Source organism: Anarrhichthys ocellatus, unplaced genomic scaffold (genome assembly GCF_004355925.1).
Source record: "Anarrhichthys ocellatus isolate YVR2014 unplaced genomic scaffold, GSC_Weel_1.0 scaffold17, whole genome shotgun sequence".
NCBI lineage: Eukaryota > Metazoa > Chordata > Actinopteri > Perciformes > Anarhichadidae > Anarrhichthys > Anarrhichthys ocellatus.
The window spans coordinates 2642866-2670182 of record NW_022280047.1 but is presented as its reverse complement, the minus strand read 5'-3'; the positions used below and the strand labels follow the sequence as shown (position 1 = coordinate 2670182).

The 27317-nt window shown below is 40.0% G+C and overlaps 1 protein-coding gene across 1 annotated transcript; it reads left to right on the top strand.

Annotated features, from left to right (window-relative positions):
* The first annotated feature begins 5864 nt into the window (after positions 1-5864).
* Positions 5865-27212, top strand: loxhd1b (lipoxygenase homology PLAT domains 1b). The gene is made up of 43 exons (XM_031856793.1): positions 5865-6543; positions 7837-7951; positions 8081-8092; positions 8383-8463; positions 8656-8840; positions 9001-9099; positions 9239-9387; positions 10403-10526; positions 10926-11035; positions 11341-11481; positions 11580-11715; positions 12147-12307; positions 12392-12478; positions 12867-13002; positions 13106-13260; positions 13802-13962; positions 14064-14140; positions 14224-14420; positions 14896-15088; positions 15275-15435; positions 15567-15885; positions 16198-16349; positions 17048-17181; positions 17341-17486; positions 17670-17774; positions 17867-17995; positions 18083-18247; positions 19527-19708; positions 19786-19902; positions 20068-20230; positions 21138-21292; positions 21378-21587; positions 21711-21837; positions 22003-22211; positions 22436-22621; positions 22729-22856; positions 23614-23731; positions 24359-24536; positions 24666-24851; positions 25320-25490; positions 25607-25739; positions 26010-26165; positions 26250-27212. Exons 1-43 carry the CDS (start codon positions 5865-5867, stop codon positions 26728-26730), a joined length of 7209 nt encoding a protein of 2402 aa, XP_031712653.1. The 3' UTR covers positions 26731-27212.
* Positions 27213-27317: the final 105 nt, after the last annotated feature.

Genomic DNA, 27317 nt, shown 5'->3' with positions numbered 1-27317 from the left:
TTTTTTTAATCAAAAGACAAAATCTTTTGTCTGGCTCATAAATAAAAAAAATCATCCGACAGAGTGAAAGAAAAATGTGAGGTTATCTGTTCTGACCCCACTTGGATTACAGTGGGACTGCAGGCATCTTGCTTTGAGAGAGTCATACCCTTGAAGTGCCCGTATCGTTCTCGGTCTAATTAGAAACTAAAACATAACAGGAAGTTCACACTGAGGGTTGAAAGATGGAGATGAAATAGCAGTTTGAAATAGATACTAAAGCTTATATAATTCTGCTCTGCTTCAAAGGCTGAGATATCATTCTAACTGGGGTTGAGCATGGAGGCAGACGTTTACAGTCTTTTATCTTTTCTTTTCATTGGTCAAATCATGAACTTTGCATCACAACCTGCTATATGCTCTGAGTGTGAAAAGCAAATTGTGATTCTTTGGATTCAGTTTTTAGCAACAATTTTCCATGAAAGTATAGTTGCTATAAGTGGCAATGATGGGAACCAAAATTGTTGGAGAAGATTATCTGCTATCCAAAAAGTGTTATCAACATTGTAAACCCAACAGTAATAATTAAAGCACAGAATTGCACTTACTCCATAAATGATAAGCAGGCCTTTTAATATATGGACTAGCACCAGACTCACTTGAAGTTATTGTTTTCTGATTGTTAAAAACTTCTGTTGAGATCGGTTGAGAAAAACACAAAACCTTTAAAGGCCCTACACTCCCACACAGGTGTGTTCAGTTACTTTGGCTGTCTCCTGTCGGGCCAGTGACAGAATTTACACTTTTTCCATCGATGTTGGAAGGAACAAGATCTGCTGGATGCAAAACAAGTTGTTGCTGTATAGAAACCATAAGTATAAAGTGGGGTCTTATAATGACATCCCGTACAAATCCCATGAAGGTGTGATATCATGTCTTTGTAACGCGATGTACAACTTCTGCAACTTCTTGTGTTCAATTTAGTGGTAAGATTTGAAAAAGATGTGTGTAGTTTTGTGGCCTTCAGTGCCCAGGGGACTCCCTTATTTCCAGCATAGCACCTTTAACTTGTGTTCTCACTGAGCATCACACTCACTTCTCACTATCACCTGTTGAACAGTAATCATACTATCACCACTAGCTGCGGCCTCTTTTTCTGTGTTGCATAACCACAAAGACAACTTACTGTGAGAAGGGACAAATCGCCTTGTCAAATAAATCTGTTTAGGTTTCACCACGATCTGATCCCTTGGTCATAACATTAGTTGACCACAATCGTGGACTCGGAGGCAGAGCAACACGGCAGAGACCGTGTTCCTCACGTATCCATGCTGTGTCAATCTATTTCCCCTTCATTTCCTTCTGTGCGTCCTTCGTGAACTCAACGACCCTTCCAGAGTGTTTGTTTGGAGAGTCTTTGCGGAGTGTCTTCCGTGTCGCCGAGCCACAGCTATGTTATCACAAAGTTCCTCGTGGACGGGATAGAAAATAAACATTTGCAGCTTTGGGAAATCAATTACGCTTATGATCTAAAGACTATGAAACGATCTGATGTCAATGTGGCATGCAGGAGACTTTTCAGACTCCCGTCCTGTTGGATTTGATATCGCTTCTTGATGTTTGTATCTCTATAATAAATCAACGATCATCTCATTTCTCAGAGTTTTAAATCACCAGAACTTCATGTGTAGTGTTGAAAAATGTTGCTCGGTTTCTCTCTTTTTCTAGACTCACAAGTCAAGTGTATCACAGACTCTGAATTGTTCATTAGGGTTTGCTTTTAGCATCATTGCAGCCGTCTACAATGGCCAAGTCCACAACTTGGACTTGGCCTTAAAAATTAGAAATAGGCCCAAGGATATCCAACACGCCAACTCAGCAAATTCCTTGGAGACCAATGTTAAGATTCACCTTCAGATAATTTATTTAAAATGGTGCCACCTATTGCAACCTTTATTGAAATTTCTTAGCGACATAAAATGAAGTGAAACTGGAAAAATGTGACGTGAAGTCATAACCTGTTTCATGTAATTTCAAGACACTTTTAGTTGCATTTTATGGCCAGTACCTTACAAATAAAGTTTATTGTTGTTATTTTATCTCTCTGTATGTGTAAAAGAAATGGCATGGGCTGAACAAAATAATAATTTCAACACAGGATTATGTATACTATGAACATTTTGGTAAATGTTTCCCAGATTTAACTTGAAAATGATTCTCGTGAACCAAAGAGAACAAGTGTTTGAGTGGTATCAGTGGCCTTTAGTTCTCTCCGATGTATATAATCTACATGATAATGGGTTGACCAACGACATGAGCTTTGGGATTCAAACCCTTTGAATCTACCTTCAAAGTAACTACAGATAAATGCAGCGTCAGAAGTCCAGTATCTGGCCCCTATGGACGTGTACACCCACGACAGGACAATCTGCTCCTCTGTAGTCTAAAATGCTTCCTTCGCTCTCCTTGAATCTGAAAGAGATGATTTGCTGCAGTCAGCTTGTTTAGGTTGTCAGGACAAACATCTTAAAAGACTTGATGGAACTCCTTGTTCCTGCATGCATCACTGATATGCATCTTACAAACATCTTATCAAACAGAAAGGTTACAGACCAGAGCAGTGGGTATCAGCCGTCTTGTTAGGAGGATACTATTTCTTAAACCGAGTTGGGATTCATTGCGTTGCTTAGCGTAACAGTTTTAGTCATGGTGATTCATTTTAATCTACTCTTGGAATCCACATACATCTGCAGAAGCAGTTAAAGGGTCGCTTTCTTGCGTGCGTTGTGATTGCATAGCTGAACGGGATTTTAAATGAATAAATTTAACTTGAGCGGAGGAATTTGACACATGCAATGACCCAAAACTGAGGTACCACACTCCCGACGTCATTCTGTAAATTGATCGAAATCAGAGTACAGTTCAAAGTTTGGATAAATATACTGTAGCACGCAGACAGAGAGACAGAGGGACTAGAAGGGTTGTTGGAAACAGAAGAAGGAAGATGAGGACAAGGAGGTGGATTGATTGTGACTGAACACATCATGCAGGGAAAATGTCTACTGTACAGCCAAAGGAAACATTGCAGAAAGTGGAGACAAAAAAAGCTTGGTCTGGCCAAGTTTTTAAATACCTTCAATATGTTGTTATTTATAAGTTGAATGTAATATTCACTTTCCATGTATGTAACAAGGCTTTACACGATGCAGAGTCCATTTAGATACACACAGCATTTTGATTTGCTGTTTCTATTGTTTTGTTTTGTGTGTAGAATATTGAGAATATTAAAGGGTTTCCATCAAATGTGTAACAACTGAGGAGGAATGGGCTTTAAGGGGAAATCCATGAAAAGGAGGAAACTATGCCTTTTGACTGTTACAATCGGAATGTGTCTGAATGAATGTGATGGTGCAAACAATAATACACTTTGAATCCAAATGCAAATGAAGGTGTCTCCCTCTGCTGGCTGCAATAAAGCTAACACAAAAAGCAAACAGCGCAGATATGTACAGTATCCCGTAGGCACTAAGAATTTGTAAACCTTCCTCTCTAGGAGAGTACGTTAAAGGTATATCCATTAATAGAGAGGCTATGTTTGAATATGTAATTACTTGGTAAACTCTGGACACACACACGCAATATTTTGCCATAATTATAACAAAAATGAGTGTGTAAAGACACAGAAACAAAAATGACAACAATTACACAATACATCTTAAAGCTGCAACTTTTAGAGGCAACAACTAAGAGGTCAATTTCCAGCTAATAAAAATACAGCAAGCTACCTTCCACTTACAGTGATTGACGTTGTATTTTTTACTGCACTATATTTATCTGACATCTTACTAGTTAATGTGCAATTTCAGATTGATAATACAAAAGGGGATGAGACGTTACTGATACCTGGGGGGAAATTCACAAGCTACCAAGCAGCACTTGTAACTGGAATGAGCCGTGCCTTTACTGGCTGCAACATTAAAGTGATGTACACATTTAGACATCAATAACTATAACACAATAATATAACATACATTGTTGTCATATGGGAGATTTTTTTGAGTGGCTATACTAATAATGTGCTTTTTACGAAAAATAAATGTCTACAGTGGCTCATTATAATGGCCACGAGGGGGCGGTGTAGTACACCAAATATGATCAAATCTCTACTCAAATAGTAGAGCCCACGTTAAATGACGAATAAACTAATGCTACTAATTACTTGAAGCCTGTGACTGTGTCGCTCGAAGTGTGAACACAGCATTATAGATAACTCTTTGCTCCCTCAACACCTGCTTGTAGCCGAGCCGTTAACTCCAGGTTAGCACCTATGGAGGGGGAATCAAGACTTTTTATGTACATACCCGTTTTCCAGCAACGGGTAACATATCTGAAGTTATTATTGTGATTCCACACATTTCAAACAGAACTGGTTTAACGTTACCCTGGGTAGTGAAGGGAAAAGTAACTCTAGTTAGCGTTAGAGCAAAGCCGTTAGCCGAGCGGCCAGCGGCCAACAGCCAGTGAGTGAGTACAAATGTTGCTGGGTGTAAAAGTTGTTTTCCAACCAGGCAAAATAAATTAAAAAAATATCATCCCCAGCGGACATTAGACATTTATGAAGTCACACAAAAATTACTTTGAAGTTTCGACTTTTCTCCTAGTGTTGGCATATGAGATGATTTCTGCAACATGCTGTAGGTCACAATAGGGCTAACGTTAGCTGCTAGCTAAAACCATCTCAGAGCAAATGTAGCTAAAGGTGAAGACAGTCAAGAAAAAAGAGCTGAAAGGTAAGGATGGTGGTTGGAAAAATGAATGTTACTTCTGTGTCAAATGCAGCTGGAAGACTTAACTAGCTAATCATTGAATATTTTTGTTGATTGACAGAAAATTAATGAGCAACTAGCGTTATTTTGATAGTTGTTAAAATGATTTTTAATGCTTAAACATGTCATGCTTCGAGTTTCATAAATGTGAGCATTTGTTGCTTTTCTATTTAATTAGTTGAATAATTTAAATTCATTTTGTGTCACTTTGGGCTCAAATTAATCAGATTTAAAGTAAATCAAAATAGTTGAACTGAACCAACCTCAACCAACTACAACAGGAAAATCTTGCTTTACATTAAAGCATGTAATAATAATATAATGATATAATATGTAATAGTATGAGAGTCCCGGGACAATTTCACTGCATGGACTACTTTAACTTTCAATACTTTATATACATTTTTTCTGATTATTCTTACATACTTATACTTAAGTAACATTTTAAATGCAGGACTTGTACTTGTAACCAATTATTTTATACAGTTTTGTGTTTTCTTTGTGTTTTTTCTGCAGTTGTCTCCACAGTGGCCAAAAATATCCCTCAATTCACCTTTTCCCTCATACAAAGTGTGATATAGTTAAAAATAGTACAAAAAATATAACATGGAAGCGTGAACTATGACAAAAATTTTGTTGAAGGACCGAAAGACATTTATTCTGTTTATTATCACCATACACATAAAAAAGTTTCTAATAAAGTCCCACTTTTAGGGAGATAGCTGTAAGCAGTTTAATTGTATAAAAGATGGATTACTGCAGTACTACTTAAGATATTCTAGCAGCTCTCCAGTCCTAGTGAGGGTTTTCTTTCTCTGGTCAGGTGACAACATACCAATTATCATTTTTAATGAGGTCAAAGAATCTGCTGCCATTGTAGGTCAGGACAACCAGCAGAGAAGGGCTTCCCCAGCAGACTGCCAAGCAGCACTCTGTGGGCTCTGACTCGGACGTGTCCTGCCAGCGGGTCACTCCTCCACAGGCTTGGGTCAGTTTAATCAAGTTTCACAAGAACACACAGGAATCGGTTACTGTTACAAGGTAGTAAATAAATTAAAGATGCCCACAAAAAACAAAAAAGCAAGACAGAGCGCAGAGAAGGAAACCAAAGATGTAGATGACGAGGACTCAGAGGATCAGGAACCAAAGCCCAAGAAGAAAAGTAAGCAAGTGCGTGAGTCAGAGGACGCTGGAAGATTAAAAAATAAGTTTAAAGACAGCAATGAAGACGGATACAATTGTGACACATCAGGGCCGGATGTGAGGAGCACCAAAGAAAAGGGGAGAGATAAAGAAAAGGTCCAGAAGAAAAAGAAAGCCAAAAAGGAGAGCCGGAATGAGTTGAGCAGTGACTCACAGGATTCGGATAATGAGGACAACAACAATGACTCCAAGAGTAAAAAGAGAGGAGATAAACTACCTGACGTGATTGAGACTACTAAGAAAGGCTCAAGGAAGTCCTCGGTCAAAGAGAAGATGGGGGCAAAGGATAAAAAAGCCAAGAAGAACTCGGAGAAAGAGGAAGAACATGCAGCTGGGGAGGAGGAGGAAGGGAAAAAGAAAAAGAAAGAAAAGAATAAGAAAGGGTCAGTTAAGGGAGATAGTGATGAAGACACCAAGAAGACAAAGGGGAAGAAGAAGAAGATTGAAAATTATGTTGAGATCTATGAGAATGAGCTTCGCAACTATGAGCCAGAAAAAGTGGAAAACTACGAGGATGAGTACCACAAAAAGAAAGGTAATTGAAAAGTTTTTATCTAGACCTGTAAAATGTACAAAAGGTTACGTGTGGAATTAAAATACTCTTTAGAGAGAACGTGTTATGTCATTAATTCAAGGAGAATTAGATGTAAGCTCTGTTTGAGGAAATACTCGGAGGGGATTTGAATCATTGATTGCAATTACGTGATTATGATTTGCCGTAGCTGTAATGGACCCATGCTTTGGTTTGATGTTCGTAGTAACATTACACTGAGTGAAGTGTATCGCCACTATGCTTTCTTCAACCTACAGCTATATGACACCTGCCACTTATTTTTAAACGTGGTGGTTTCACATGCTGATGAGGGGTTTCACAGTCCTCTAAAGTTTCTTTTTGGCTCTCACTCTTTAAATGTAGAAACCTTAATGTCGGGCCGCACTGAACATTTATCTGATTTCACCATATACCGACATTCTCTCACTAACACACAGAAACACACTGGCCACATGCACTCCTTACACTAACCCTAAATTAATCGTTAAATGTCAAATCCTTCATCACAATGGAATCATGGCAATTCAAACTAAACCTGTTGTATAGTAATTGTTATGTAATTAAACTATAACCATTCAAGATCCCTCTATGATTAGTTATATTTTCATTGGAAGAGAGAATGCATTTGTTTTTCAAAAAGATACTTAAAAAAACATTAATGTTTCACTCTTTCTACCATGAAAAATTCAAATTTGCTATTCAAAGTACATTGTTATAAATATCTCTTATTTAAGAGTTTGAGGGTTTATTCAGAGGATAATAGTGTTTGCCATTAAAGCAAGAAAAAAAGTATGTGTGTCGCCCCTATTATGTTTGAGTTAGAAATAATTGTAGAATTTGATGGTCAATTTGAGTCAAAAGTTTGTTTAATTTAAGGGAACTTTTCACATTACCTATCCATTAATAATCTGCACAAAAGACAAAAACTTTCGTTTTGATTCCCTCCAAACCATAAATACATTTCTATGATACTAGCTCTTGTACTTTATATTGTGCAGGGCCTTCAATTGACAAAGTCCTTTCCTGAGGAGTTTTAAAACATATAATTCATTCATAATTCATCATAATTCTCATAAGACTAGAAGTATTAATACAACAAACACATGACACTCAGATTATAGCTGTTCACTGTATATCACCCAATATGTTTACTACTGAATCTTACTATCCTGCTGCACGCCCTTTGTAAAACACTTTCTCCTGCTTTATTTGTATACTGTGCATCTGCTTTTGTAAAATGCACCTCCATGTGTATCATGTCACTAAACCCTCCAGTGTATGAGGTGGTGACCATAACTGGCGATGAGCGAGGAGCAGGCACTGATGCCAACGTGTTTGTCACTCTGTTCGGAGACTATGGCATCACTCCCAAAGTCCACCTGGCAAGCAAGTAAGTCCTCTTCAGAGATGACAACAAAGATTTAATTTGTATTTATCACATTTGCCTCAGACCCCATATTTGATTGAGTTAATTTTTGTGCCTGAACCAAAAATTGTCCTTTGTTTTTTCCCCCAACAGCACAGAAAAGAAGTATGTATTTCTAAATTCAGTGGTGGTTGTGAAAGAATGGCTGCTGACTGTGTGCTGTGATTTTGGTTTTTAATTTGCATTCGGTTTGCATAACAGGATTTCCCCAAATGTTTGCCAGGCTTTTGTGTTTCATTATTAGTGAATGTGGAATATTTTTATAATTTTTCTAAATTTATTTCACCCTTTTTCCTGTTTTATTCTTCTTTAAATTTTGTAGTTAAGCGCTTGATGAGTAAAAACATGCTGAAATTCAGGTGGGGTTTCACATTTTTACTATTTTGTGATTTCAGGAGTCGCACGGCATTCGAAAGGGGCAAAACTGATGTTTTCAGAATTAGAACTCACAATGTTGGACCTTTGAAAAAGATAAGGTATGTCACACTCAAGACGTTTCATCCATGACCAGGTCTGTTTTTCAGGATAGCACAGATCAGGTATGGACAGCTTTCAGTTAGACCTAGACTAAACACCGCTGGCCTTGGATCAGATTACATTTTTTCATTTCTTGCCCTGAATTTATTTAAAAGAAGAATGAGAATTATTTATCGAATTATTTGCCTCAGGATCGAGCATGACAACACGGGCCTGAGCTCCAACTGGTTCCTGGACAGAGTGGTGGTGACGGATGTGATCAGGCCTCACCTGAGGTTCTACTTTGCGTGTAACAACTGGTTCAGTAAAGTGGAGGGAGACTGCCTTTATATCAGAGACCTGCTGGGTAGTATGGACCCCATGGACATTCCCAAATGTATGTACTGTATACACAGATATGCGTATAAGTATATGTGTAACACCTTAAAATCTGAGTATTACATAATATATTCCCTTTTTTTGGAAGGTCAGTTATTTGTAGCATTTGTAAATCCTCCAGTGATTAATTAAGTGGATTTTTGGGGGGATTTTTACAGATAATAAGTATATAGTGAGTGTTTTCACTGCTGATGTAAAAGGCAGTGGAACGGATGCAGATGTCTTCATCAATATCTTTGGGGAGTTTGGAAACACAGGTAAGTTACAGCACAACAGCTAACGTGTGTTCTCACGTAACGAACTTACTGCCTAAGTGAATTTCAGCTGAAATGCAGTTGATTCTCTTCCAGTTTGACATTTATCTCATAGAATTTACAAGCTGTTTTGTTGTTTAAGGTGAAAGGCGACTTGACAATGACAAAAACAACTTTGAAAAGGGCACAGAGGACAAGTTCACCATGGAGGCACCAAACTTGGGTAAAGTGAGAAAGATCACCATCGGCCATAATAACAAAGGCTCTTCTGCAGGATGGTTTGTGGACAAGGTGAGAAACAGAAATTTAAAAATGCGTTGATCAATTGTTAAAACAGATAACTCAAGAATAACTCACTTTCACTGGTTACATCATGTGTAAGTGAAGGGATTTACAGAACATCTTGAAACAAAACTCTGTCATACTGTCTTACTGTACCTCATTCTGCTCAGCTCTGCAGAGGTCCTTAAGAAATGTGATCCGCTTATTTCCTCTCAGTTTTCTCATCTGAGTCTGGTGTCCATGCTCCTCCAACACATACAATATGCTCAACTGAGAGAGTTAAATGATTTAACTTATCTCTCAGTCTGTTGGATTTAACTTAAATCCAACAGAAACACACATGTCATCACTCTACCCTCTGTGTAAAGGGAGACCATGACCCATTAAGGGATTGCCTTACACCAAACAGTCAGATGAGTCACTAGATTTGTTGGTGACTGCAGCACACACTGACACCAAAGATCAGCGGTAATGACAACAGTAGTTAATCATATCCTATCGGCATAGCACATGTGCTGCCGTTGAAGTTCACATGGATTTGGGAGTAAATAATTGTCATTGCTGCTAAAACATGCTTCAGCCTATATACAATATGGTATGTAAGTAAATTATTTAAGTTGCTTACACTCTTACCTGAAAAGGCTTACAGGATACAAAGTATTAACAAAGTGAGCAAAAACATTTTTCAGAAGACAAAGCATCGATCAAATTATGTCAGTAATAAAGTATAATGATTATAAACTAAATTCTATAGTAGTAAAATGTAGATAAATAATAAAATGTAGATAAATATGCAAGCAGATTCAACCTTTGAATTTACTTATTATTATTATTATTATTATTATTATTATTATTTAGAAGGATCTATAAATTATAATTTCAACAAAGCAACCTCTTCTGTCTCTCAAAATGTTCTCTCTAAAAGAAGGTTGTCTTGCTTCACAGTAACATTTCATAACATTATCTACAACAGACCTCAATCACACGTTGGCTCTGATTACATTCTGATTTACTCTCTATACAGGTAGTTGTGGATGATATGGGAAACAAATTAGTGTATGAATTTCCAGTCAGTCGTTGGTTTGCCTTCGATGAGGATGATGGGAAGATTCAGAGAGACATGTTGGTGGGGGGGAGCCAGCCCACAGGTGAGAAATGTGTTCATGAGTCTGGAATAATAGCCTTATACACACTCCTCATGTCAGTTAATGCAATCATGGCAAGGATGGAAATGAACTCACCAATATTTCCTCCAAATTATTTGCCTAATTTTGATATAATGATCCGATTGCCTGGTCTAAAAAATATTGTATAAAGCATTGCAAGACAATAACATTACTGTTGGAACAGATCATATGCTGTTTCTCTTATTCAGTCCAAAAAGAACAACGTGTTTTCTGTGTGATCATAATTCTTGTTTCAGACTATCAATGTTTAGATGTAGTTGATCTGGGTCCTGCTCAGCCCGTAGGGAGTATGGTTGCCAAGAACCACAGTGACCCGCTGGCAGATCCTCTGATAGCCTGACATGTAACTCTACCCATCAGGTATTGTGTACAACGTCCAGATCGTGACAGGAAACATCCGAGGTGCCGGGACCAACTCCAAAATCCACATTGTGATGCATGGTTCGAAAGGCATGAAGAACAGTGGCAAGGTGATGAAAAGATAATGTAGACAACCTGTTATTCGTTTAAAAAAATAATGGCTGCAGCAGTTAGTTTCCATTTGAAAGAAACCGTAGATAAAGAAATTGAACTTAGCGTTGTAATGTTTGTTCTAGTAGTAATCTAGACTGTATTTTATTTTTTGCTTCAATGGCATTTTTGGTGCTTCATGGTCATCGCTTTTCTATTTTCAGACTGCATTACCCCAAACTATTGAATTGAGTATGAATGTGTATGGTACATAATGTCGTACAGTGGATGAACCGCTGTTTCCCTTCAATGTATTTGTATCCAGGTGTTTTTGGAGGGAGGACAGTTTGAGCGTGACCTGACAGACATCTTCAATGTTGAGATATCTGCACTCCTCAGTCCACTCAGCAGAGTCACCATTGGACACGACAATGACGGAGTCAGTGCTGGGTGGTACTGCGAGAAGGTAAATTGGAACATGCACACACACACGCACACATGCAAATATTACAATCTGGCAACTTTCTGTGAGATAATTCAGTTGAATCCATGTTTTCCCCGTAGGTGGTGGTGTACTGTCCGTTCACAGGGATAGAGCAGACCTTCCCATGCAGCAAATGGCTGGATGAGAAGGAAGGAGATGGGCTGATAGAGAGAGAGCTCTATGAGATGGTCTCACTCAGGCAGAAGAGACAGAAGAGTAAGTTGAATGTCAATAATTATGGCTCGTCTGCAGCAGCAGTAAATGCTGTCGTTTTTTCACCTTTATTTCCTGAAATACTGAGCGAACATTTTCAAAACTTTATTCAAAGCTCCATCGTATGTATCATACATTTGCATAATGACTCAGCGGGCGGTCTACCTTCATCTACTTTGTCATTTTAAATTGTTTTTACTATTGCTTGTGAAATTATTTTCTGTCCACACAAATGTATTTCTTCACTTATACTTATATTCATTCACATTTCACAAGCAAGAATGACATTTCTGGGGCTCCTCTGAAATGTTGGAAGAGTAGAAGTAGCCAAACTAGCAAGGCTCATGGCCCAAACTACTTCCATAGACTCAAAGTTACTGCGTCCATGTGTCGAGAAAACACTTATTAAACTGATTTGATGTGATTCTCCTCAGAGCACCCCTGGTCTTTGTGGATCTGGACATCAGACATGTCCGGTGCCGGATCCGATGCAGATATCTCCTTCCAGGTGTACGGAGAAAAGGGCAAGAGCGACGAGATCAGACTGGACAACAAAACAGACAATTTTGAACAGGGACAAGTGGACAGGTTCATGGTGAGTTCATACCATACACATTATTCTCAGCAATTAGATAATGAGGCTTCGTAGGAAACTTTTTATCCTGATGTGATCTTACAGGTTGAGCTGCCTGATTTGGGAAAATTGACCAAACTCCGCATCTGGCACGAGAAGAGAAATCCTTTTGCGGGATGGCATCTCAGTAAGGTGAAAATAAACACTTTTACTGTTAGTAATTCATTCACATGCATTCTAACTAATATTGATTCTGTATTAATTATATAATGCATAAATATGCACAGTTGTAGGTATGCTAGTGAACATGAAAGCAATGATAATAACATTTATTATCCTCTGTTTGTAACAGATATGGAAAGGCTTTAACAGAGTATCTCAGTTTTATATATTTTATTCAAACACAAGGCAGAAATAGATAATGTGCATACAAAAATGCTTTTTTACGTCTCTTATAAATGAAGAAGAGCGTTCAGAGGACTGTTCAGCTTTGAGAGTTCAGTGTTCCAACACTTGAATGAAATGATAATCCAGACACATACCCGAACATATATTGAAGCTTTGCATTTTTTTCAATTAGGCATCTTTGATGAAGACACTAACAAAGGACAAGTATAAGTTTCCATGTGAGCGCTGGCTGGACACAAATGAAGATGATAACGAGGTTGTGAGGGAGCTGCCTGCTACAGGAGACTCCATCGCTGAGCCGCTGCCCGGTATGTAAATGCACCAGTATTCACCATGAGCAACAGAAATCTGCTTTGCCAAACATAGAGAAGAATGTAAAACCTGATTGAATTATGTTGTCCTGTTCTGCAGTCATCAAATACCGAGTGACAGTCTGCACGGGGACTGTCGGCGGCAGCGGCACGGATGCATCTGCTTTTCTAAATTTGATTGGAGACCAGGGGGACACCGGGAATCGACAGCTGGTCAACTGCAAAAACAACGTCAACAAGTTTGAGAAAGGAAACGTGGGTACATTCAGTACTTCATTGTTAGACATGAAGCTTAGTGAAATTTTAGGAACGAAAACTTATTTGTTTGTCTTCTCCTTCTTCTTATGCTTCTTAGTTTTTGCTTCTTTCTATTTTAGAACCACATGACAAACGTCCACCCAATCCACAAGCTTTAAACTGATTATTTTCTCTTACACACACTGGAGCCAATCACTCATCTGTGTGCTCTTAATGAATCAAATTTGCTGCACCTGTAGCATGCTGCTTACTGTTTCTGGTGTGACAAATGTGGGGGGTAAGTTTCTGACTGATAGTGGCCTTCACACCAATAATCATTAGGCGTTAAACCTTGATGGATTCTGCCCTACCTACAGTATATTTCATCAAAACGTTTTATATGTATAAACTAGACTCTCCTGATGGGAATACAGTTATGTAAACTCTATAAAACCTCTATCTATAGCACGAAGACTGGTTACATATATTGAATAAATACAATGTTTTTTATCTGCTGAATGTGATGTGACTCTTATTCTTATTTTTTTTGTCCCTGCAGTTGGATGAGTTTATAGTGGAGGCAGTAGCCATTGGGCAGATTCGCAGGGTGAGGATTGGACATGATGGCAAAGGTGGAGGCTGCGGATGGTTCCTTGATAAAGTGATTGTTAGAGAGGAGGGACAGGCTGAGGCCAATGCTGTGGAGTTCCCTTGCAACAGGTGCATTAGTCTCAGTGTGACTACAGAGAAAATGTGTTGAACAGTTGTTACAACCACAGGTGTGTGTGTGTGTGTAATAGATGAGTGTTTGGTCATTGCAGGTGGCTTGACCGCAACGAGGATGACGGACAGATTGTCAGAGAGTTAGTGCCATTCTCAGATGGACAGCGTCTTTACAGTAAGTTAGAGGAATCTTGAATTTTATTTCAACATTTAAACTTAAACTCCCCTTGATTCTGTTTGTGTCTCTGCGTGTGTCAGACATTGACTATCACATCGCGGTGAAGACAGGTAGCATCCCTGGGAGCAGCTCAGACTCCAACGTGTTCGTCAAGCTCTATGGAGAGAAAGGCGACACCAGTACGATGATGCTGTTGGTCTCTGCCAACAACCTGGGGAACTACTTTGAGACGGGTCGCGTTGACATCTTCACAGTGGAAACTTTTGATATTGGACAGGTGACACAGTGGAGGCAAAAACATATGATTTGATGTTGATAGTACTTTGAGGAGCTTTAGAAATACTTAATTGAAGGCACACAGTCAAATATTTTGGGGTTCTTTCCATCATAGGGTCACTCGCGTGAACAATATATGCTGTCAAAGTGCTTTGGATGAACCACATGATAAATATCAGGTTATTTACATTCAAGGAATTATTTTACAGAAGGTACCATCATCAGATCCTAACTTTGTACGCTCCCTTTGTAGCCTTCTCTCATAGATATGGTTTAGTAGTATACAGATTTTTCATTAGACCGGGTCCAACCATGATGCTGCATTTGTTAAAGTAAGAGATGAAGAACTGTAGAAAAATGTATAAATGCTTTTGTCCCGTTTATAGTATTTTATTAGCATGTCTTTGTCTGACTGCGTGTAATCCTTTATTTAATAAATTTAGGTATTGTAATCCATTTAATCTTGTTCTATCTAGATCAACCGTCTGATGATTGGCCACACCAACGAAGGCATGCGTGCCGGCTGGTTCTTGGACAGTGTTCAGCTTATGGTTCCAGTCCATGGAAAGCAATACATGTTCCCCAGTCACCGCTGGCTGTCTAGGGATGAGGCTGATGGCAAGACAGAGGTGGAGATCTATCCAAGCGAGATCCTGGACATAGAACAGTGTAGGCAACATTCACACAATCTCACACCATAAGAAGAAACATATACGCACATTTTTTTAAATATTCTCCACTGCTTCAGTCACATTTTCTTCAAATTGCCAACATTTGTGCCATTATTCTTATATTGGTTTACCAATTTCCTCTCATTACCACTTCCTTTGACTATTTTTAATATGTTCTTTCCAGTGATTAATTATGAGGTAACAGTAGTGACTGGAGACGTGACTTTTGCTGGTACCAACGCCAGAGTGTTCGTCCAGATCTTCGGGGACAAGGGGAAGACAGAGGTCATCATACTCGAAAGCAGATCCAACAACTACGAACGGAACACCACAGAAATATTCAAGGTATCAGAGCTTAGACATCACTCTTCCAGCGGCTCCAAAAATGCATCTCGCTAGTTAAATCTGAAAGACGAAGAAAAACGTTGGTGTCAGGATGTTACATTTTGAGTTAAAACATTGCAACTGTTCCCCAGAAAGAGGCCAAAGATGTGGGGAAGGTCTTCAAGATCCGCATCGGTCACGATGGCTCGGGGATCGGATCAGGCTGGTTCCTGGAGACCGTGGACGTCAAACATCTAATCATGACCTTGGTGCCCAAGGAGAAGAAAAAGGAGGAGAAGAAAAAGAAGAAGAAAAAGAAAAAAGATGAGGAAGATGTTGACGAGGAGGGGGGAGAGGAGATGCAGGAAGTGGTGCTGACTTACCATTTCCCCTGTTCGCGCTGGCTGGCTGGGGGAGATGAGGACGGCGAGCTGGTGGTGGAGCTGCTGCCTGATGCAGAGGAGCTGGAAGGTACTAAAAATATATAATAACCCTGTAAACGGCACAATGGGGAAAATGCATCAGAACTACCTAGTTTATTAAAACGTACAGTAAACCAAATGACTCACCCCGAAATAGTTTAAATATATACCACCTACAGCTTGGAACTGCTATTTATACACAGAGTAATTCAGGAGGGATGAAAAACTATTACAACTGAAGTCACTGTTGCATTCTTTCACACATGCTTATATCTTATATTCGATTTGACACAGTTTCCTGGCCCACATGTGCGACAGGTTAAAGAAGTGTTAGTAATTCATCCCTTGTATTGTCGGACAGTCAACACCTATGAAGTGTGCGTCTTCACTGGCGACATGCTTGGTGCCGGGACCGACGCCAACGTCTTCATTAACATTTATGGTGAAAGCGGAGACACCGGAGAGCGCTATCTGAAGAACTCTGACAACCTCAACAAATTTGAGCGGCGGCAGGTATGATACACCACTACTTTTTAAATCAGCTAAAGATAAAAGTAAGGAATACAATGAATTATATGTTTTTTTAATTCATTATTGCAAACAGCAAAAACCTTCCACTATGATTCATAAAAAACATTGAAAAAAACATATTTATATTAGGCTGGCTCACATATTTGTTTGGGCCTGGATGTCAAATACAAAAAATATATATTTAATTAGGGTTATACAGTTTATTTTCCTAGTCAAATACTCAAGCACTTGCACCCAACATGAGCCTTGCACCAAGGTGTGGGTGGGAGTGTATTCTGATAAGAATAGAAAGCTCTCGTGCAGGTAAACCAGCTGTGACTGAGAGGAGCTGTGAGGAGTCCTCTGTCTCATTGAACCTGTCCTACTCTTACGCATTACTTAATCCAAACCTGTGAATTATTAACCTCTACATTACCCCTGGCTCTGTGGGAACACAAACCTCGCATCCGCAGATCAAAAGCAACAATCGCCTTTTGTCATTCAGTGGAGGTAATGTTTGTTTACAAAAACAGCCAGATATTGTATATATTTCATTATAATGCCTATAATGTGATTTAATCCAGTACAACCAGTGTACCAATGAACTCAGTAGCTTTTTTTAAAAGCAAAGATACCCCAAAAAATGTTTAAAAGGTACTGTCTGTAACAGAACGGTATCCCCAGTATGCTGTATTTTGCAGGAGGATGTCTTCATCGTGACAGCTGTTGATCTGGGTCCATTGAAGAAGCTACGAATCCGTCATGACAACAGCAATTCTTATTCGTCTTGGTACCTGGATCGTGTTGAGATAGTGGACACAATGGACGATACAACGTAGGTGAAACCAACATGCAGTTTGCGTGGGTTTTGTTCAGCTATTGAGTTATCAAGAGGAAATATCTAACTCTACTGTGAGAGTATTATTTTCATGTAATTAATAATAGTGATGTAACAATTTGTTGTTCGTGTTGAGCAGAGGTTATTCTTCTACAGGTACTATTTCCCTTGTACCCGTTGGCTGGCAGTGGATGAGGACGATGGACAGATAGCAAGAGAGTTGGTTCCTGTGGACGAGGCCTTCATGAGGATGGATGAGGATGAGGAGGGAACAGGCGCAACTCTGGGGCTCGAGCAGAAATGTAACATACTTTTAAAACTGGCTCATGTCTTAGTAGAGGGACAAGATAAAAAGGAGGCCTGCTCCAGTATTTATCACAGTGCTGGTGAAACATGCAGGTGTAGACAAGAGCAAAGAGGGACTATACTATTAGTGTGAAGATGAAAAGGAATAAAGTACTGACTTGTTAAATTTGATCTTACAGCCATGTCCACAACATATACTATCAAAATAAAAACCGGAGAGAAGAAGTATGCTGGAACTGATTCCAACGTCTTTGCCATCCTGTTTGGTGAAAATGACGACACAGGTACAATAACTCAGCAGCATTCTGGCATTCTTGTGGTCGCCTCGTGCTGTATGTTATAGGCTAAATGATGAAGGTTTTGATGTCACTCACAGGGGTCATTAACCTAAAGGCTTGTAAGAGCTATAAGAATAAGTTTGAACAGGGGATGATCAATGAGTTCACTGTGGAGGCGGTGGATTTGGGCGACCTGGAAAAGCTTAGAATTGGCCACGACAACTCAGGTGGAGAAAGAAAAGGCTTTACTGACCAACATTAAGCAGCACACTAAATGAAACTGAATAATTGAATACTGTTTTTTTCACAATCAGGGGGTTCATCTGGTTGGTTCTTGGACTGGGTCGAGATTGACGCCGCCTCTCAGGGTCAGAGACTACGCTTCCCATGTGGCCGCTGGTTACATAAAGGGGAGGATGATGGGGTGATTGTGAGGGATCTTTATCCCGCTGAGTTACAGACTGAACTCTACATGCCGTGTGAGTGAACAGCTGTGGAAGAAGTACTCAAATCCATTAGTGAAAGTAGCAATGTGCTGATTGAAACATCTTCCTCCAAAAGTGCTTTATGCAAAGTTTTACTGAGATAAAAGTGTGGAAGCATTAGCAGTAAAACGTATTTAAAGCACTCTATCTGAAGAAGGGTACTTGTCGGATCGTTGACTCTTTGATTCTGTCTTTAACAAGTGTCATCATTTCACTGGTAGGCCCGCCCTTTTACATTTCACCATGCAACAGTACTCAGCTTCTTGATTTACACGTGAAACAGTCCAAATCACAACACTGCTGTTATAGATAATGTTTTATTTTCACTTTTAACAAAAACAATATTGCAGATTATAATATGAGGTCAAAGACTGTACTAAAGTAATGCTCAACACACTCACTGCAATCTTCGTACTTGCTCAAGTTAACTCTTAAACTCTCCACTTCGTTCAACACCAGGTTATCATCTAATGAACTGTAATACATTTTTAAAAATCATACACAAAAAATAAATTTACATTATTACATTATTATGTCATATAAACTTTGGAATTAACAAAGAATTACTCTAACCCCTAATTACATATTGCATAGCAATTACCAATGATCTTATTATGTTAGGGTATAATGCATTTTGCAAATAAGACCTTATTAAAGCAACTACAGAAAATGGTGTGTACATTATGTCAAATATTTCTCTCTAAATTTATGGTGGAATGAAATAAAGTCTAAAGACTTACAAAATGTAAATGACCAACGGGCTAAAAGGCCCCTTTCACAGCAGCCATTTCGACATGTTATAGCAGGGTCAACACAGGTGTAATTGATTGGTCCCATGCTCTTTAGTGCGTCACAACCATTCCAGTGAGAGTGAGCCAGCATGCACAGCAGAGGCCTGGCCCCCACCTTAATTGACCTGGGCCATAATTAATGTTATTAATTACACCTGTGCTCACCCTGCAGCGAGACGTCAAATGGCTACTGTGAAAAGGGCCAATATATGGTGTCACAGAGCTCCTATTTAGTATGCAATATATGATAAAGGATTGTATGTTGCATTAACACAAATTAAAATGTTGGGGCTGCGAATGTTGTCTTGTGCAGACAAGACTTTAGGGTTCCGTTAAGTGCCAAAACTGCACTTAAGTGCACCAAATAACTGCAATTTGTGAATTTTCCCTTCTCTTACTCGAAGCACATGAAACACATTGATAAATTGTAAATTTACATCCTCCATCTTACTTGTGTAACAAAGCTGTCATCTTCCCCTCAGTTGTGCCTTACGAGATAAAGATATTCACCAGCGATGTGTTTGGTGCGGGAACAGACGCTGATGTGTTCATCGTCTTGTACGGACAGAAGGCGGTGTGCACACAGCAGAAACACCTGTGCGTCAACAAGAGAGAGAGACGTCTTTACTTTGAGAGGGGAGCTGAGGACATGTTTATTGTGGAGGTGAGTGTGTGGATTGTGACTACACATCCTTTAAGATGGTGACTTCAGCTCTAAACACTGTGTTGTCTCTTTCCCAGCTGGAGGATGTCGGTGAGGTTATTGAAAAAATCAGAATAGGACACGACAACAGGGGCACCAACCCAGGATGGCACCTCGACAGAGTGGAGATCAGACGACAGCTCAGGAAAGGAAAGGTAGTAAAAATCCACTTGAGCCTGTGCCCTCATTAAATTATTAACAATGAATAATGTAACACCTTTAGGCTCACACATCTCTCAGAGTCGGATATACTTTCCTTCAGTGTCAGGCAGACACAGCTGGGTTCAGTTCACAGAACTTTTTTTGTTTTTTAATTGTAGGGTTCAGAGACTACCATATTCCCATGTGAGTGCTGGCTGGCCAAGTCGGAAGATGATGGGGAGACGATGAGGGAGCTGGTCCCCTCAGACATCATCACAGAGAAACTCCTCAGGGATGGGAAGCTGAAAAGGACTGAAGTTGAGGTGGAGGACGCTTTGGAAAGTAGGTTAACCCTGATTTCAGTGGTGGAATATAACTAAATACATTTACTAGAAGTACTGCACTTTAGTATACATTTCAACTTTAGTCCTTATGTTACTTGAGAGATTAAGATAAAACATATAAAGATAAAATAACCTTATTGGATATGATACACTGTTGTATATTAAACCAACTAACAATAATACATTTGGCTGCAAACGTGCCCTCTTGGATGCCCCTAATGTAGATCAAATAATGATAACACGATAAAGTGCCCGCTAGAGTGTCCATCTAGTAAATACAACATGATAAAGTGCTCTCTAGAGTGCCCTTCCAGTGGAGGAAACTTAATGCAGTGCCATACAGTCTGCCGTACATCTTAGAAAACATTCTGCACCTTGGTTCCCCACCCATTGCAGCCGGTGCCCTTTTGATTGTTTTTGCCCCTACCCGTCAGTCAGCCTGAGTCCACCACTGGCTGAGTAGTTAGGGCACATGCTACATGGGCGTAAATCCCCTGAGCAGCAAGCATGACATTCTCCTACATTCTCGCACACATTTCCTGTCTCTCTCCACTATCACTATCAAAAAAGGAATAAAAAGATTAATTAATTAATTAATTAAAAATAAATAAATGAATAAAAGAGATAACTGCGTTTAGAGCAACTACATCGGTAAAATACCGTGACACATTATATAACACTCACAGGGCCGTTTTTCTACATTATAAACATTTTTATACTTATGATGCTACAAGTACACTACTACATACTTTTGATTAAAGCGGCTATTATATAATATATTAAATAATCAATGTTTTTTTTTATAATAATGTATCAAATGTGAAAGGGGTCGCTCACAGTTGTGAGGTCGCTCACACATTGTGTACATTAACCTAATTCATATTTCTGTTTTTCTTCCATCACAGCTCACATGTACAGCGTGTCTGTGCGGACAGGTGATATGTATGGAGCAGGAACTGATGCCAACGTGTTTCTCACCATCTACGGAGACCTGGGAGACACAGGAGAGCGCAAACTCGCCAAATCTGAGAACAACAAGAACAAGTTTGAGAGAGGAGAGGTATGAGAGAAAAGGTGTGAGGAGTGTCACCTCACTGCTGGTGTTTAAAGTTGTCAAAATGTGTCATAATCTCTTTGCCTCTTAGGTGGACAAGTTCTCTATTGAGGCTGTGGACTTGGGCCCGGTGTTTAAGATCCGTATTCGTCACGACAACTCCATGACAGGGGCCGACTGGTACCTTGACCAGGTTGAGGTGCTGGATTTTGAAACAGAAGAGGTGTACATGTTCCTGTGTGAGCGCTGGCTGTCGAAGAAGAAAGAGGACAAACGCATTGAGAGGACGTTCTTCGTCAAGGTTTGTTAAACTTGGGTTATGGTTAGTACTTTTTTCTTTGTATTTGATTTCCTTTTATCTGCTGCTGCAGTCAAATGTGTTATGCAAAGAAATGAGTAGGACATTTGTTTCTTATGGGTTGAGGGGTATGAAGGTGAAAGAAACACTGATCCAAATTCCAAGAAGATGCTTCAAGCCAAACTGGGACTGGACAGAAATGCCAACAAGAAGAAAAAGAAGAAAAAGGTGGCAGCGGTGGAAGAGGGTCCAAGTAAGGCCACACAACTATTCTCTGTGTTTCTTATGATGAGGTTGGAGTATAATGACAGTGTGCTTTTGCATAATATCTTTGTTATATAAATTGGCTGCAAGTAGTAGCCTTTTTCCAAAATGTAAAATGTTCATTTAACTATTCCTGTTCTTCTCTTCCAACCAGTCATCCCCTATCACTTCACCTTGTCCACTGGGATGGAGCGGGATGGCAGCACTAAAGCCAGGGTCTACGTCATCATCATTGGACCCAACGACGTGGAGACGGACCGACTGTGGCTCGACCTCCCTGAGGGAAAGAAATCCTTCACAGCTGGCACCATGGAGCACTTTGTCTGTTATGGAACTGACGTAGGAGAGCTCAAGAGGGTGGAAGTGAGAATCTAGGACTGTGTCTGTTGCTAAATCTGTGAAACCGTCTTCTCTCTGCTGCCTCCCTCAGATGCACTGTGTTAAAAATTTAAATAAAGCCATTCTAGCTCAGCAATAATTAATTCTTAATTCTGGTACCTACATCAAACAAAATCAAATGATATATAAATTCCCAGTCCTACCTTCCCCCTCTCCTCTCCCTCCTCTTCCCTCCGTCTCGTCCTCAGCTCGGCCATAACGGTGTCACACCAGAGAGCTGCTGGTTGGTGGATGAGCTGTCGGTTGCCGTGCCAACCAAAGGTATCAAGTACAGCTTTCCATGTAAGTGCTGGCTGGCTAAAGACAGGGGAGACGGTCTGACTGCCAGACTGTTCAATGTGCTGGACTCCAGCACGATCAACATTAACCGCAAAGTGAGTCATAGCACCTAAAATATGAAACCTGGGAAAACGTTAATATGGTGCATAAAAACAGAGTTACTCTCTACCTTATCCGTATCATCTATTACTGTATATTTTAGGTCATTTATTCGGTAACAGTTGTCACAGGTGACACTCAGTATGCAGGGACAGATACCAGCATTTTCCTGACGGCGTTCGGAGCCAATGGGAGCACAGAGGAAATGCTGCTGGTCAAAAATGAGGACAGGTCAGTCCTCCTCCAACTACCCCCTGATTGTATCGATCACTTTTTATTTCAAGGAATAGTCCCTTTGTTTTGGAAAATACACTTGTTCGCAATCTTATCGACATTAAAGCACCTTTAATCAATATTTATATAATAACAGTGTATCAAATGACAACGTGATGAAGTGTAGTGATTAAACAACAGAGAATTAACCCTTGAATCTGCAGCTCCCCTCAGCTTTACAGAGCTTTTTTGTTTGTATCAGTTCATTGCTTGGCTCTCATAGTGTAGTTTTCGACCACAGCCCTAGGCAGCTATTTTCAGCAAAAATAAATTAAATAAAAATCCACCGTACGCTACCTGCTTATCACCAAACAGCAGTTAGCAACTGGCTGGTAAACACACTGGAGCAGATATTTCCCTCAGGAGTTGGCAGAGACCAAAAGCCGAGCTAAAAGAGAGTGGATATTGGGCAAACATTCATCTGATGGACAGAAACACGAGTCCAAATGAATGATAACGTTGGTCCACAAATGCTGGATGTGTAAACAGTTCTTGAAGGTTGAAACAAGACTTTTGTGCAGATTAAACCAGTAGGTTGTTGTTGTGTTACATTAAGCTAAGTGGCTGCTGGTTGTAGCTAAGTGGCGTACAGACATCTAACTCTGGGCAAAAAGGCATGTCAGCATATTTCCAAAACAATACCTTTTAAGATAACCTTCTTAAATCTAGATGTTTCAAAATGCAACATTGTATGCTGTCTATTATTTCCATTTAGGTTTGAAAGGGACCAAGAAGACACGTTCAGTTTGGAGATCGATGACATTGCTCCTCTGAAGAAGATCAGAGTTCGTATCGATGGCTCTGGAAGTCGACCTGACTGGTTTCTTGACAGGGTAATGTAAATACTACTAGTACTACTATCTATAGTAGCACTATTTTTGTTCACATCTATCAAAAAAGAGTATGTAATAGAGAAAGATATGAAGGTGTTTTTATAGGTCTTGAGGAGGACTATATGAATACAAGGTATATAAAGGGCTGTGGAAAGTCTTAGAAAGTGATAATGACTACAGTCAACTTCAGTTTGGTCTGAAGACTAGATGTTTGAAGATGAAAGAAATCTGTTGGTGTGGAGATAAAAAGATGTTAGCTTACCACACATCTATAGCCCGCTCCACATCTCTGCTTGAGGCTAATCGCTCCAGGCTACATTAGCCACTACTAGCGTAGCACACCCAAATGTCTATCTGAACTGTCAATTAGGGATTATGCTTGGCACAATCATGTCTTGTTTAACACTATATACAGTATACACTACAAATACAGGCTCGTAGTTAAATTTAGGAATGCGATTCAAATCAAAGTATTGGTCAGAAAAATTGCTATTGGATATTTTCCTGCAATCACTCAGCCCTGAAGACTGTAGGACTGTTTCTGTCATATCTGCTGCTGCAACGTAACAGTGATATTCACCAACCAAACATGTAACTTCAATGGTCACGTGAATAAAATATTTATAGATCCTGATGCGGAACCTGAACACAGAGGAGATGTATCTGTTTACCTATGAGAACTGGCTGTCAAAGACAAAAGGGCCGAAGAGGACGAAGGTGTGTGAGCTGGCAGCTGTGGTGGACGAGGAGGAGATGGTGGAGAGAACAACCTACATCATCCAAGTCCAGACTAGTGATGCCGTAGGTGGGTCTCATAAGTTGCTTGTTTCATTTCTGAAACAAAAAGGATGAAGAAGAACATTTGGTCTTTGGCCTTATAAAGCATTTTACATTTACAAAATTACTCTTATTCACTAAATGCCTGTGATTTTAGGTGCCGGCACGGATGCCAATGTGTTTGTGATTGTGTTCGGGGAGTACGGAGACACTGGGTCGCTGCCTCTGAAGGAGAGCACCAACAGGAACAAGTTTGAGCGTAAAATGAAAGATGTGTTCAGATTCTCTGACATGCTGAGTCTGGGCGAACTGTCGAAGGTCCGAGTGTGGCATGATAACAAAGGTGAGGAGGAAAGGAGCGCTGGGTGTCAACAGACAACAACTAGAAGGGTCTTTGTTCTCTAAAACAGCATCGGGGGAAATTATTTTGATGATTTGTCACAGTGATTTGTTTTTTTTAAATTTTTAAAATTTGATTACAACCCCATTCTGCATCGTGTGTTTTAACATTAATAGAATATAGTTTTATGGGAAATTCAGTTGTTGGCTTTTTTGCTGAGACTTAGCTGAAAGTTCAATACCCCTTTCAAACTCGAGTGGTATCGATCCTCTCATCTTGCTCTCTGCAAGAAAGCAACAAAATGTCAAACTATTCCTTCAGTAGTTCCTCAGCCAATTTGATACATTGTACTGTATGTACCATCAAAACAAATAGATTGAAAACAGATGAAACAGATAGATACACATCATTGCTTTTAAAAAACATGTATGTATTGAACTGATACAACTATATTGCTCTTGCTGTTAACAGGCCCTGCTCCTGGTTGGCACCTGGAGTACATTGACGTGAAAGATGAAGCCATGGACCAGACCTTTAGGTTCCCCTGCGACCGCTGGTTGGCTAAAAATGAAGATGACAAGCAGATAATGAGGGAGCTGGCCTGTGCCAACAACGACGCTATAGACCTCAGTGACAAAACCAGTTAGTACAAATGGACGTCTGTGGGCATAATTACAAGAACATTGACCAATTACAAGGATTTGCCCGATGTGAAATGATCATAGTGCGACAGTGTTTGTCTCTCTGCGTTGCCACAGAATATGAAATTGCCACAACAACTGCGAACACAGACGATGCCTCGACCACAGAAAACGCCTGGATTGTGTTGGAAGGAAGGAAAGCTCGTTCCAAGGAGTTTGTTCTGGAGAATAAGAAAAAGAAGTTCTTATGGTAGGTCTTCAAATGGAGTCTATGTGCCTCGGCTCACGTTAAAACCCCATTGTGTGGCCTTACATAATCTCCTCTCTCTCTCACGTTTTGTTTTTCTACCATCTTTTATCTTGTAGCTTCACTTTCTGTTCTCCAAGCCTCTGCTCACAGGAGAGCTAATCCCATGAGACGCACGAAAGAAAAACTCTCTGACAGACCATTGATTTTAACCAATGCTCAGAATTGAACCCTACACTAAGCTAGTCGTAACTTTTGTGTGCCCTTTCACAGCGGTGCCACCGACACGTTTGAGTTTTCGTCAAAGCACTTGGGGGAGATCGCTGGCATCGGCATCGGCCACATAACGAAAGACGGAAAGAAGGTGAAGAATGTAGCCGTCTGGCATGTCATGGAGGTGGTGGTGACAGAACGGGAGCTGGGAAACAAGTAAGCTGAACCTCATACATCCTGCATAATGCATGTTATATAAAATGTCACGGTGAGTGACTTCTAAACCTCCCTTCTGTTTAGGTATTTCTTCCACTGTGATGCACAAATCCCCCTGGCAGCCAAAAAGGACCAATTCCTGACATTTGAGTGCTTCAAGTCCATCGAGAGCTTCGCGAGCAAAGTCCGCAACCTGGTCCCCGTCAAGTACGAAATCATCGTCATCACGGGGGATGTGAAAGGAGCGGGCACGGACGCCAACGTTTTCATGAGTATCTATGGCGTCAACGGTGACTCGGGCAAGCGCCATCTGCGCCAGAAGTTCCGCAACCTTTTCGAGCGAGGGCGAACGGACCGCTTTGTGCTGGAAATGCTGGATCTCGGGGAGCTGCTGAGGGTCAAAGTGGAGCACGACGACAGCAACTCCAACTGTGGGTGGTATTTAGAGTGTGTGGAGGTGACCAACACAGCCAACTCGGTGACAACCATCTTCCAGTGTGGAAAGTGGCTGGACACTCGTAAGGCCGACGGGCAGATTCAGCGAGTTCTCTACCCCAGATATTAGGAGGAGGATGCATGACACAGAGAGAGTGTGAGACGTTTTGTTCTGAGGAAAAAGGAAATGAACAGACCTGAATGTACTTTTTATGTCAACTTTTAAAGGAAACACCTTTGCTCTCTCTTTTTAGTTTGTGCCAACTGTTAAGGTAGCCCCTCTTCTAACTTTAGAGAAAGTTCAAATTGGTCAAGATTGATTTAACAATAAAATGTATGTTAATGATTGTCCAATATGTAATGGCTTTGTTTTGGAACACGTTAAGCAAAATAAATCGCATTCATGTTCACAAATTAAAATTATAGCCCACAGATAACACAGATCATTTTTTTAAGCTGTACAATCTGATACATTGGCAACACTTTTTGTAGAAACATTTTTGACAAGGATCCTTTAGTTCATTTTTTTTTTTTTTTTTTTTAAAAGAAGTGCAAGTCACGACCAAGATATGCACAGAGCACGACAAGGATACTGCTTCTAAATGATCTTCAATGTATAATTTGCATTTCTTTACTGTAATAAAAGCAGACATGTTCACTGATACAGCTGTTGTCCAGTATATGTAATTCAAACTGTTGACAGTTGAGTATGTATGT

Bases quoted from the DNA above. Each gene is read 5' to 3' on its own strand.
- loxhd1b (XM_031856793.1), top strand. From the start codon at position 5,865: ATGCCCACAAAAAACAAAAAAGCAAGACAGAGCGCAGAGAAGGAAACC. The intron at 8,464-8,655 runs GTATGTCACACT...TATTTGCCTCAG, and splicing joins GGACCTTTGAAAAAGATAAG to GATCGAGCATGACAACACGG. The intron at 24,852-25,319 runs GTGAGGAGGAAA...TGCTGTTAACAG, and splicing joins AGTGTGGCATGATAACAAAG to GCCCTGCTCCTGGTTGGCAC.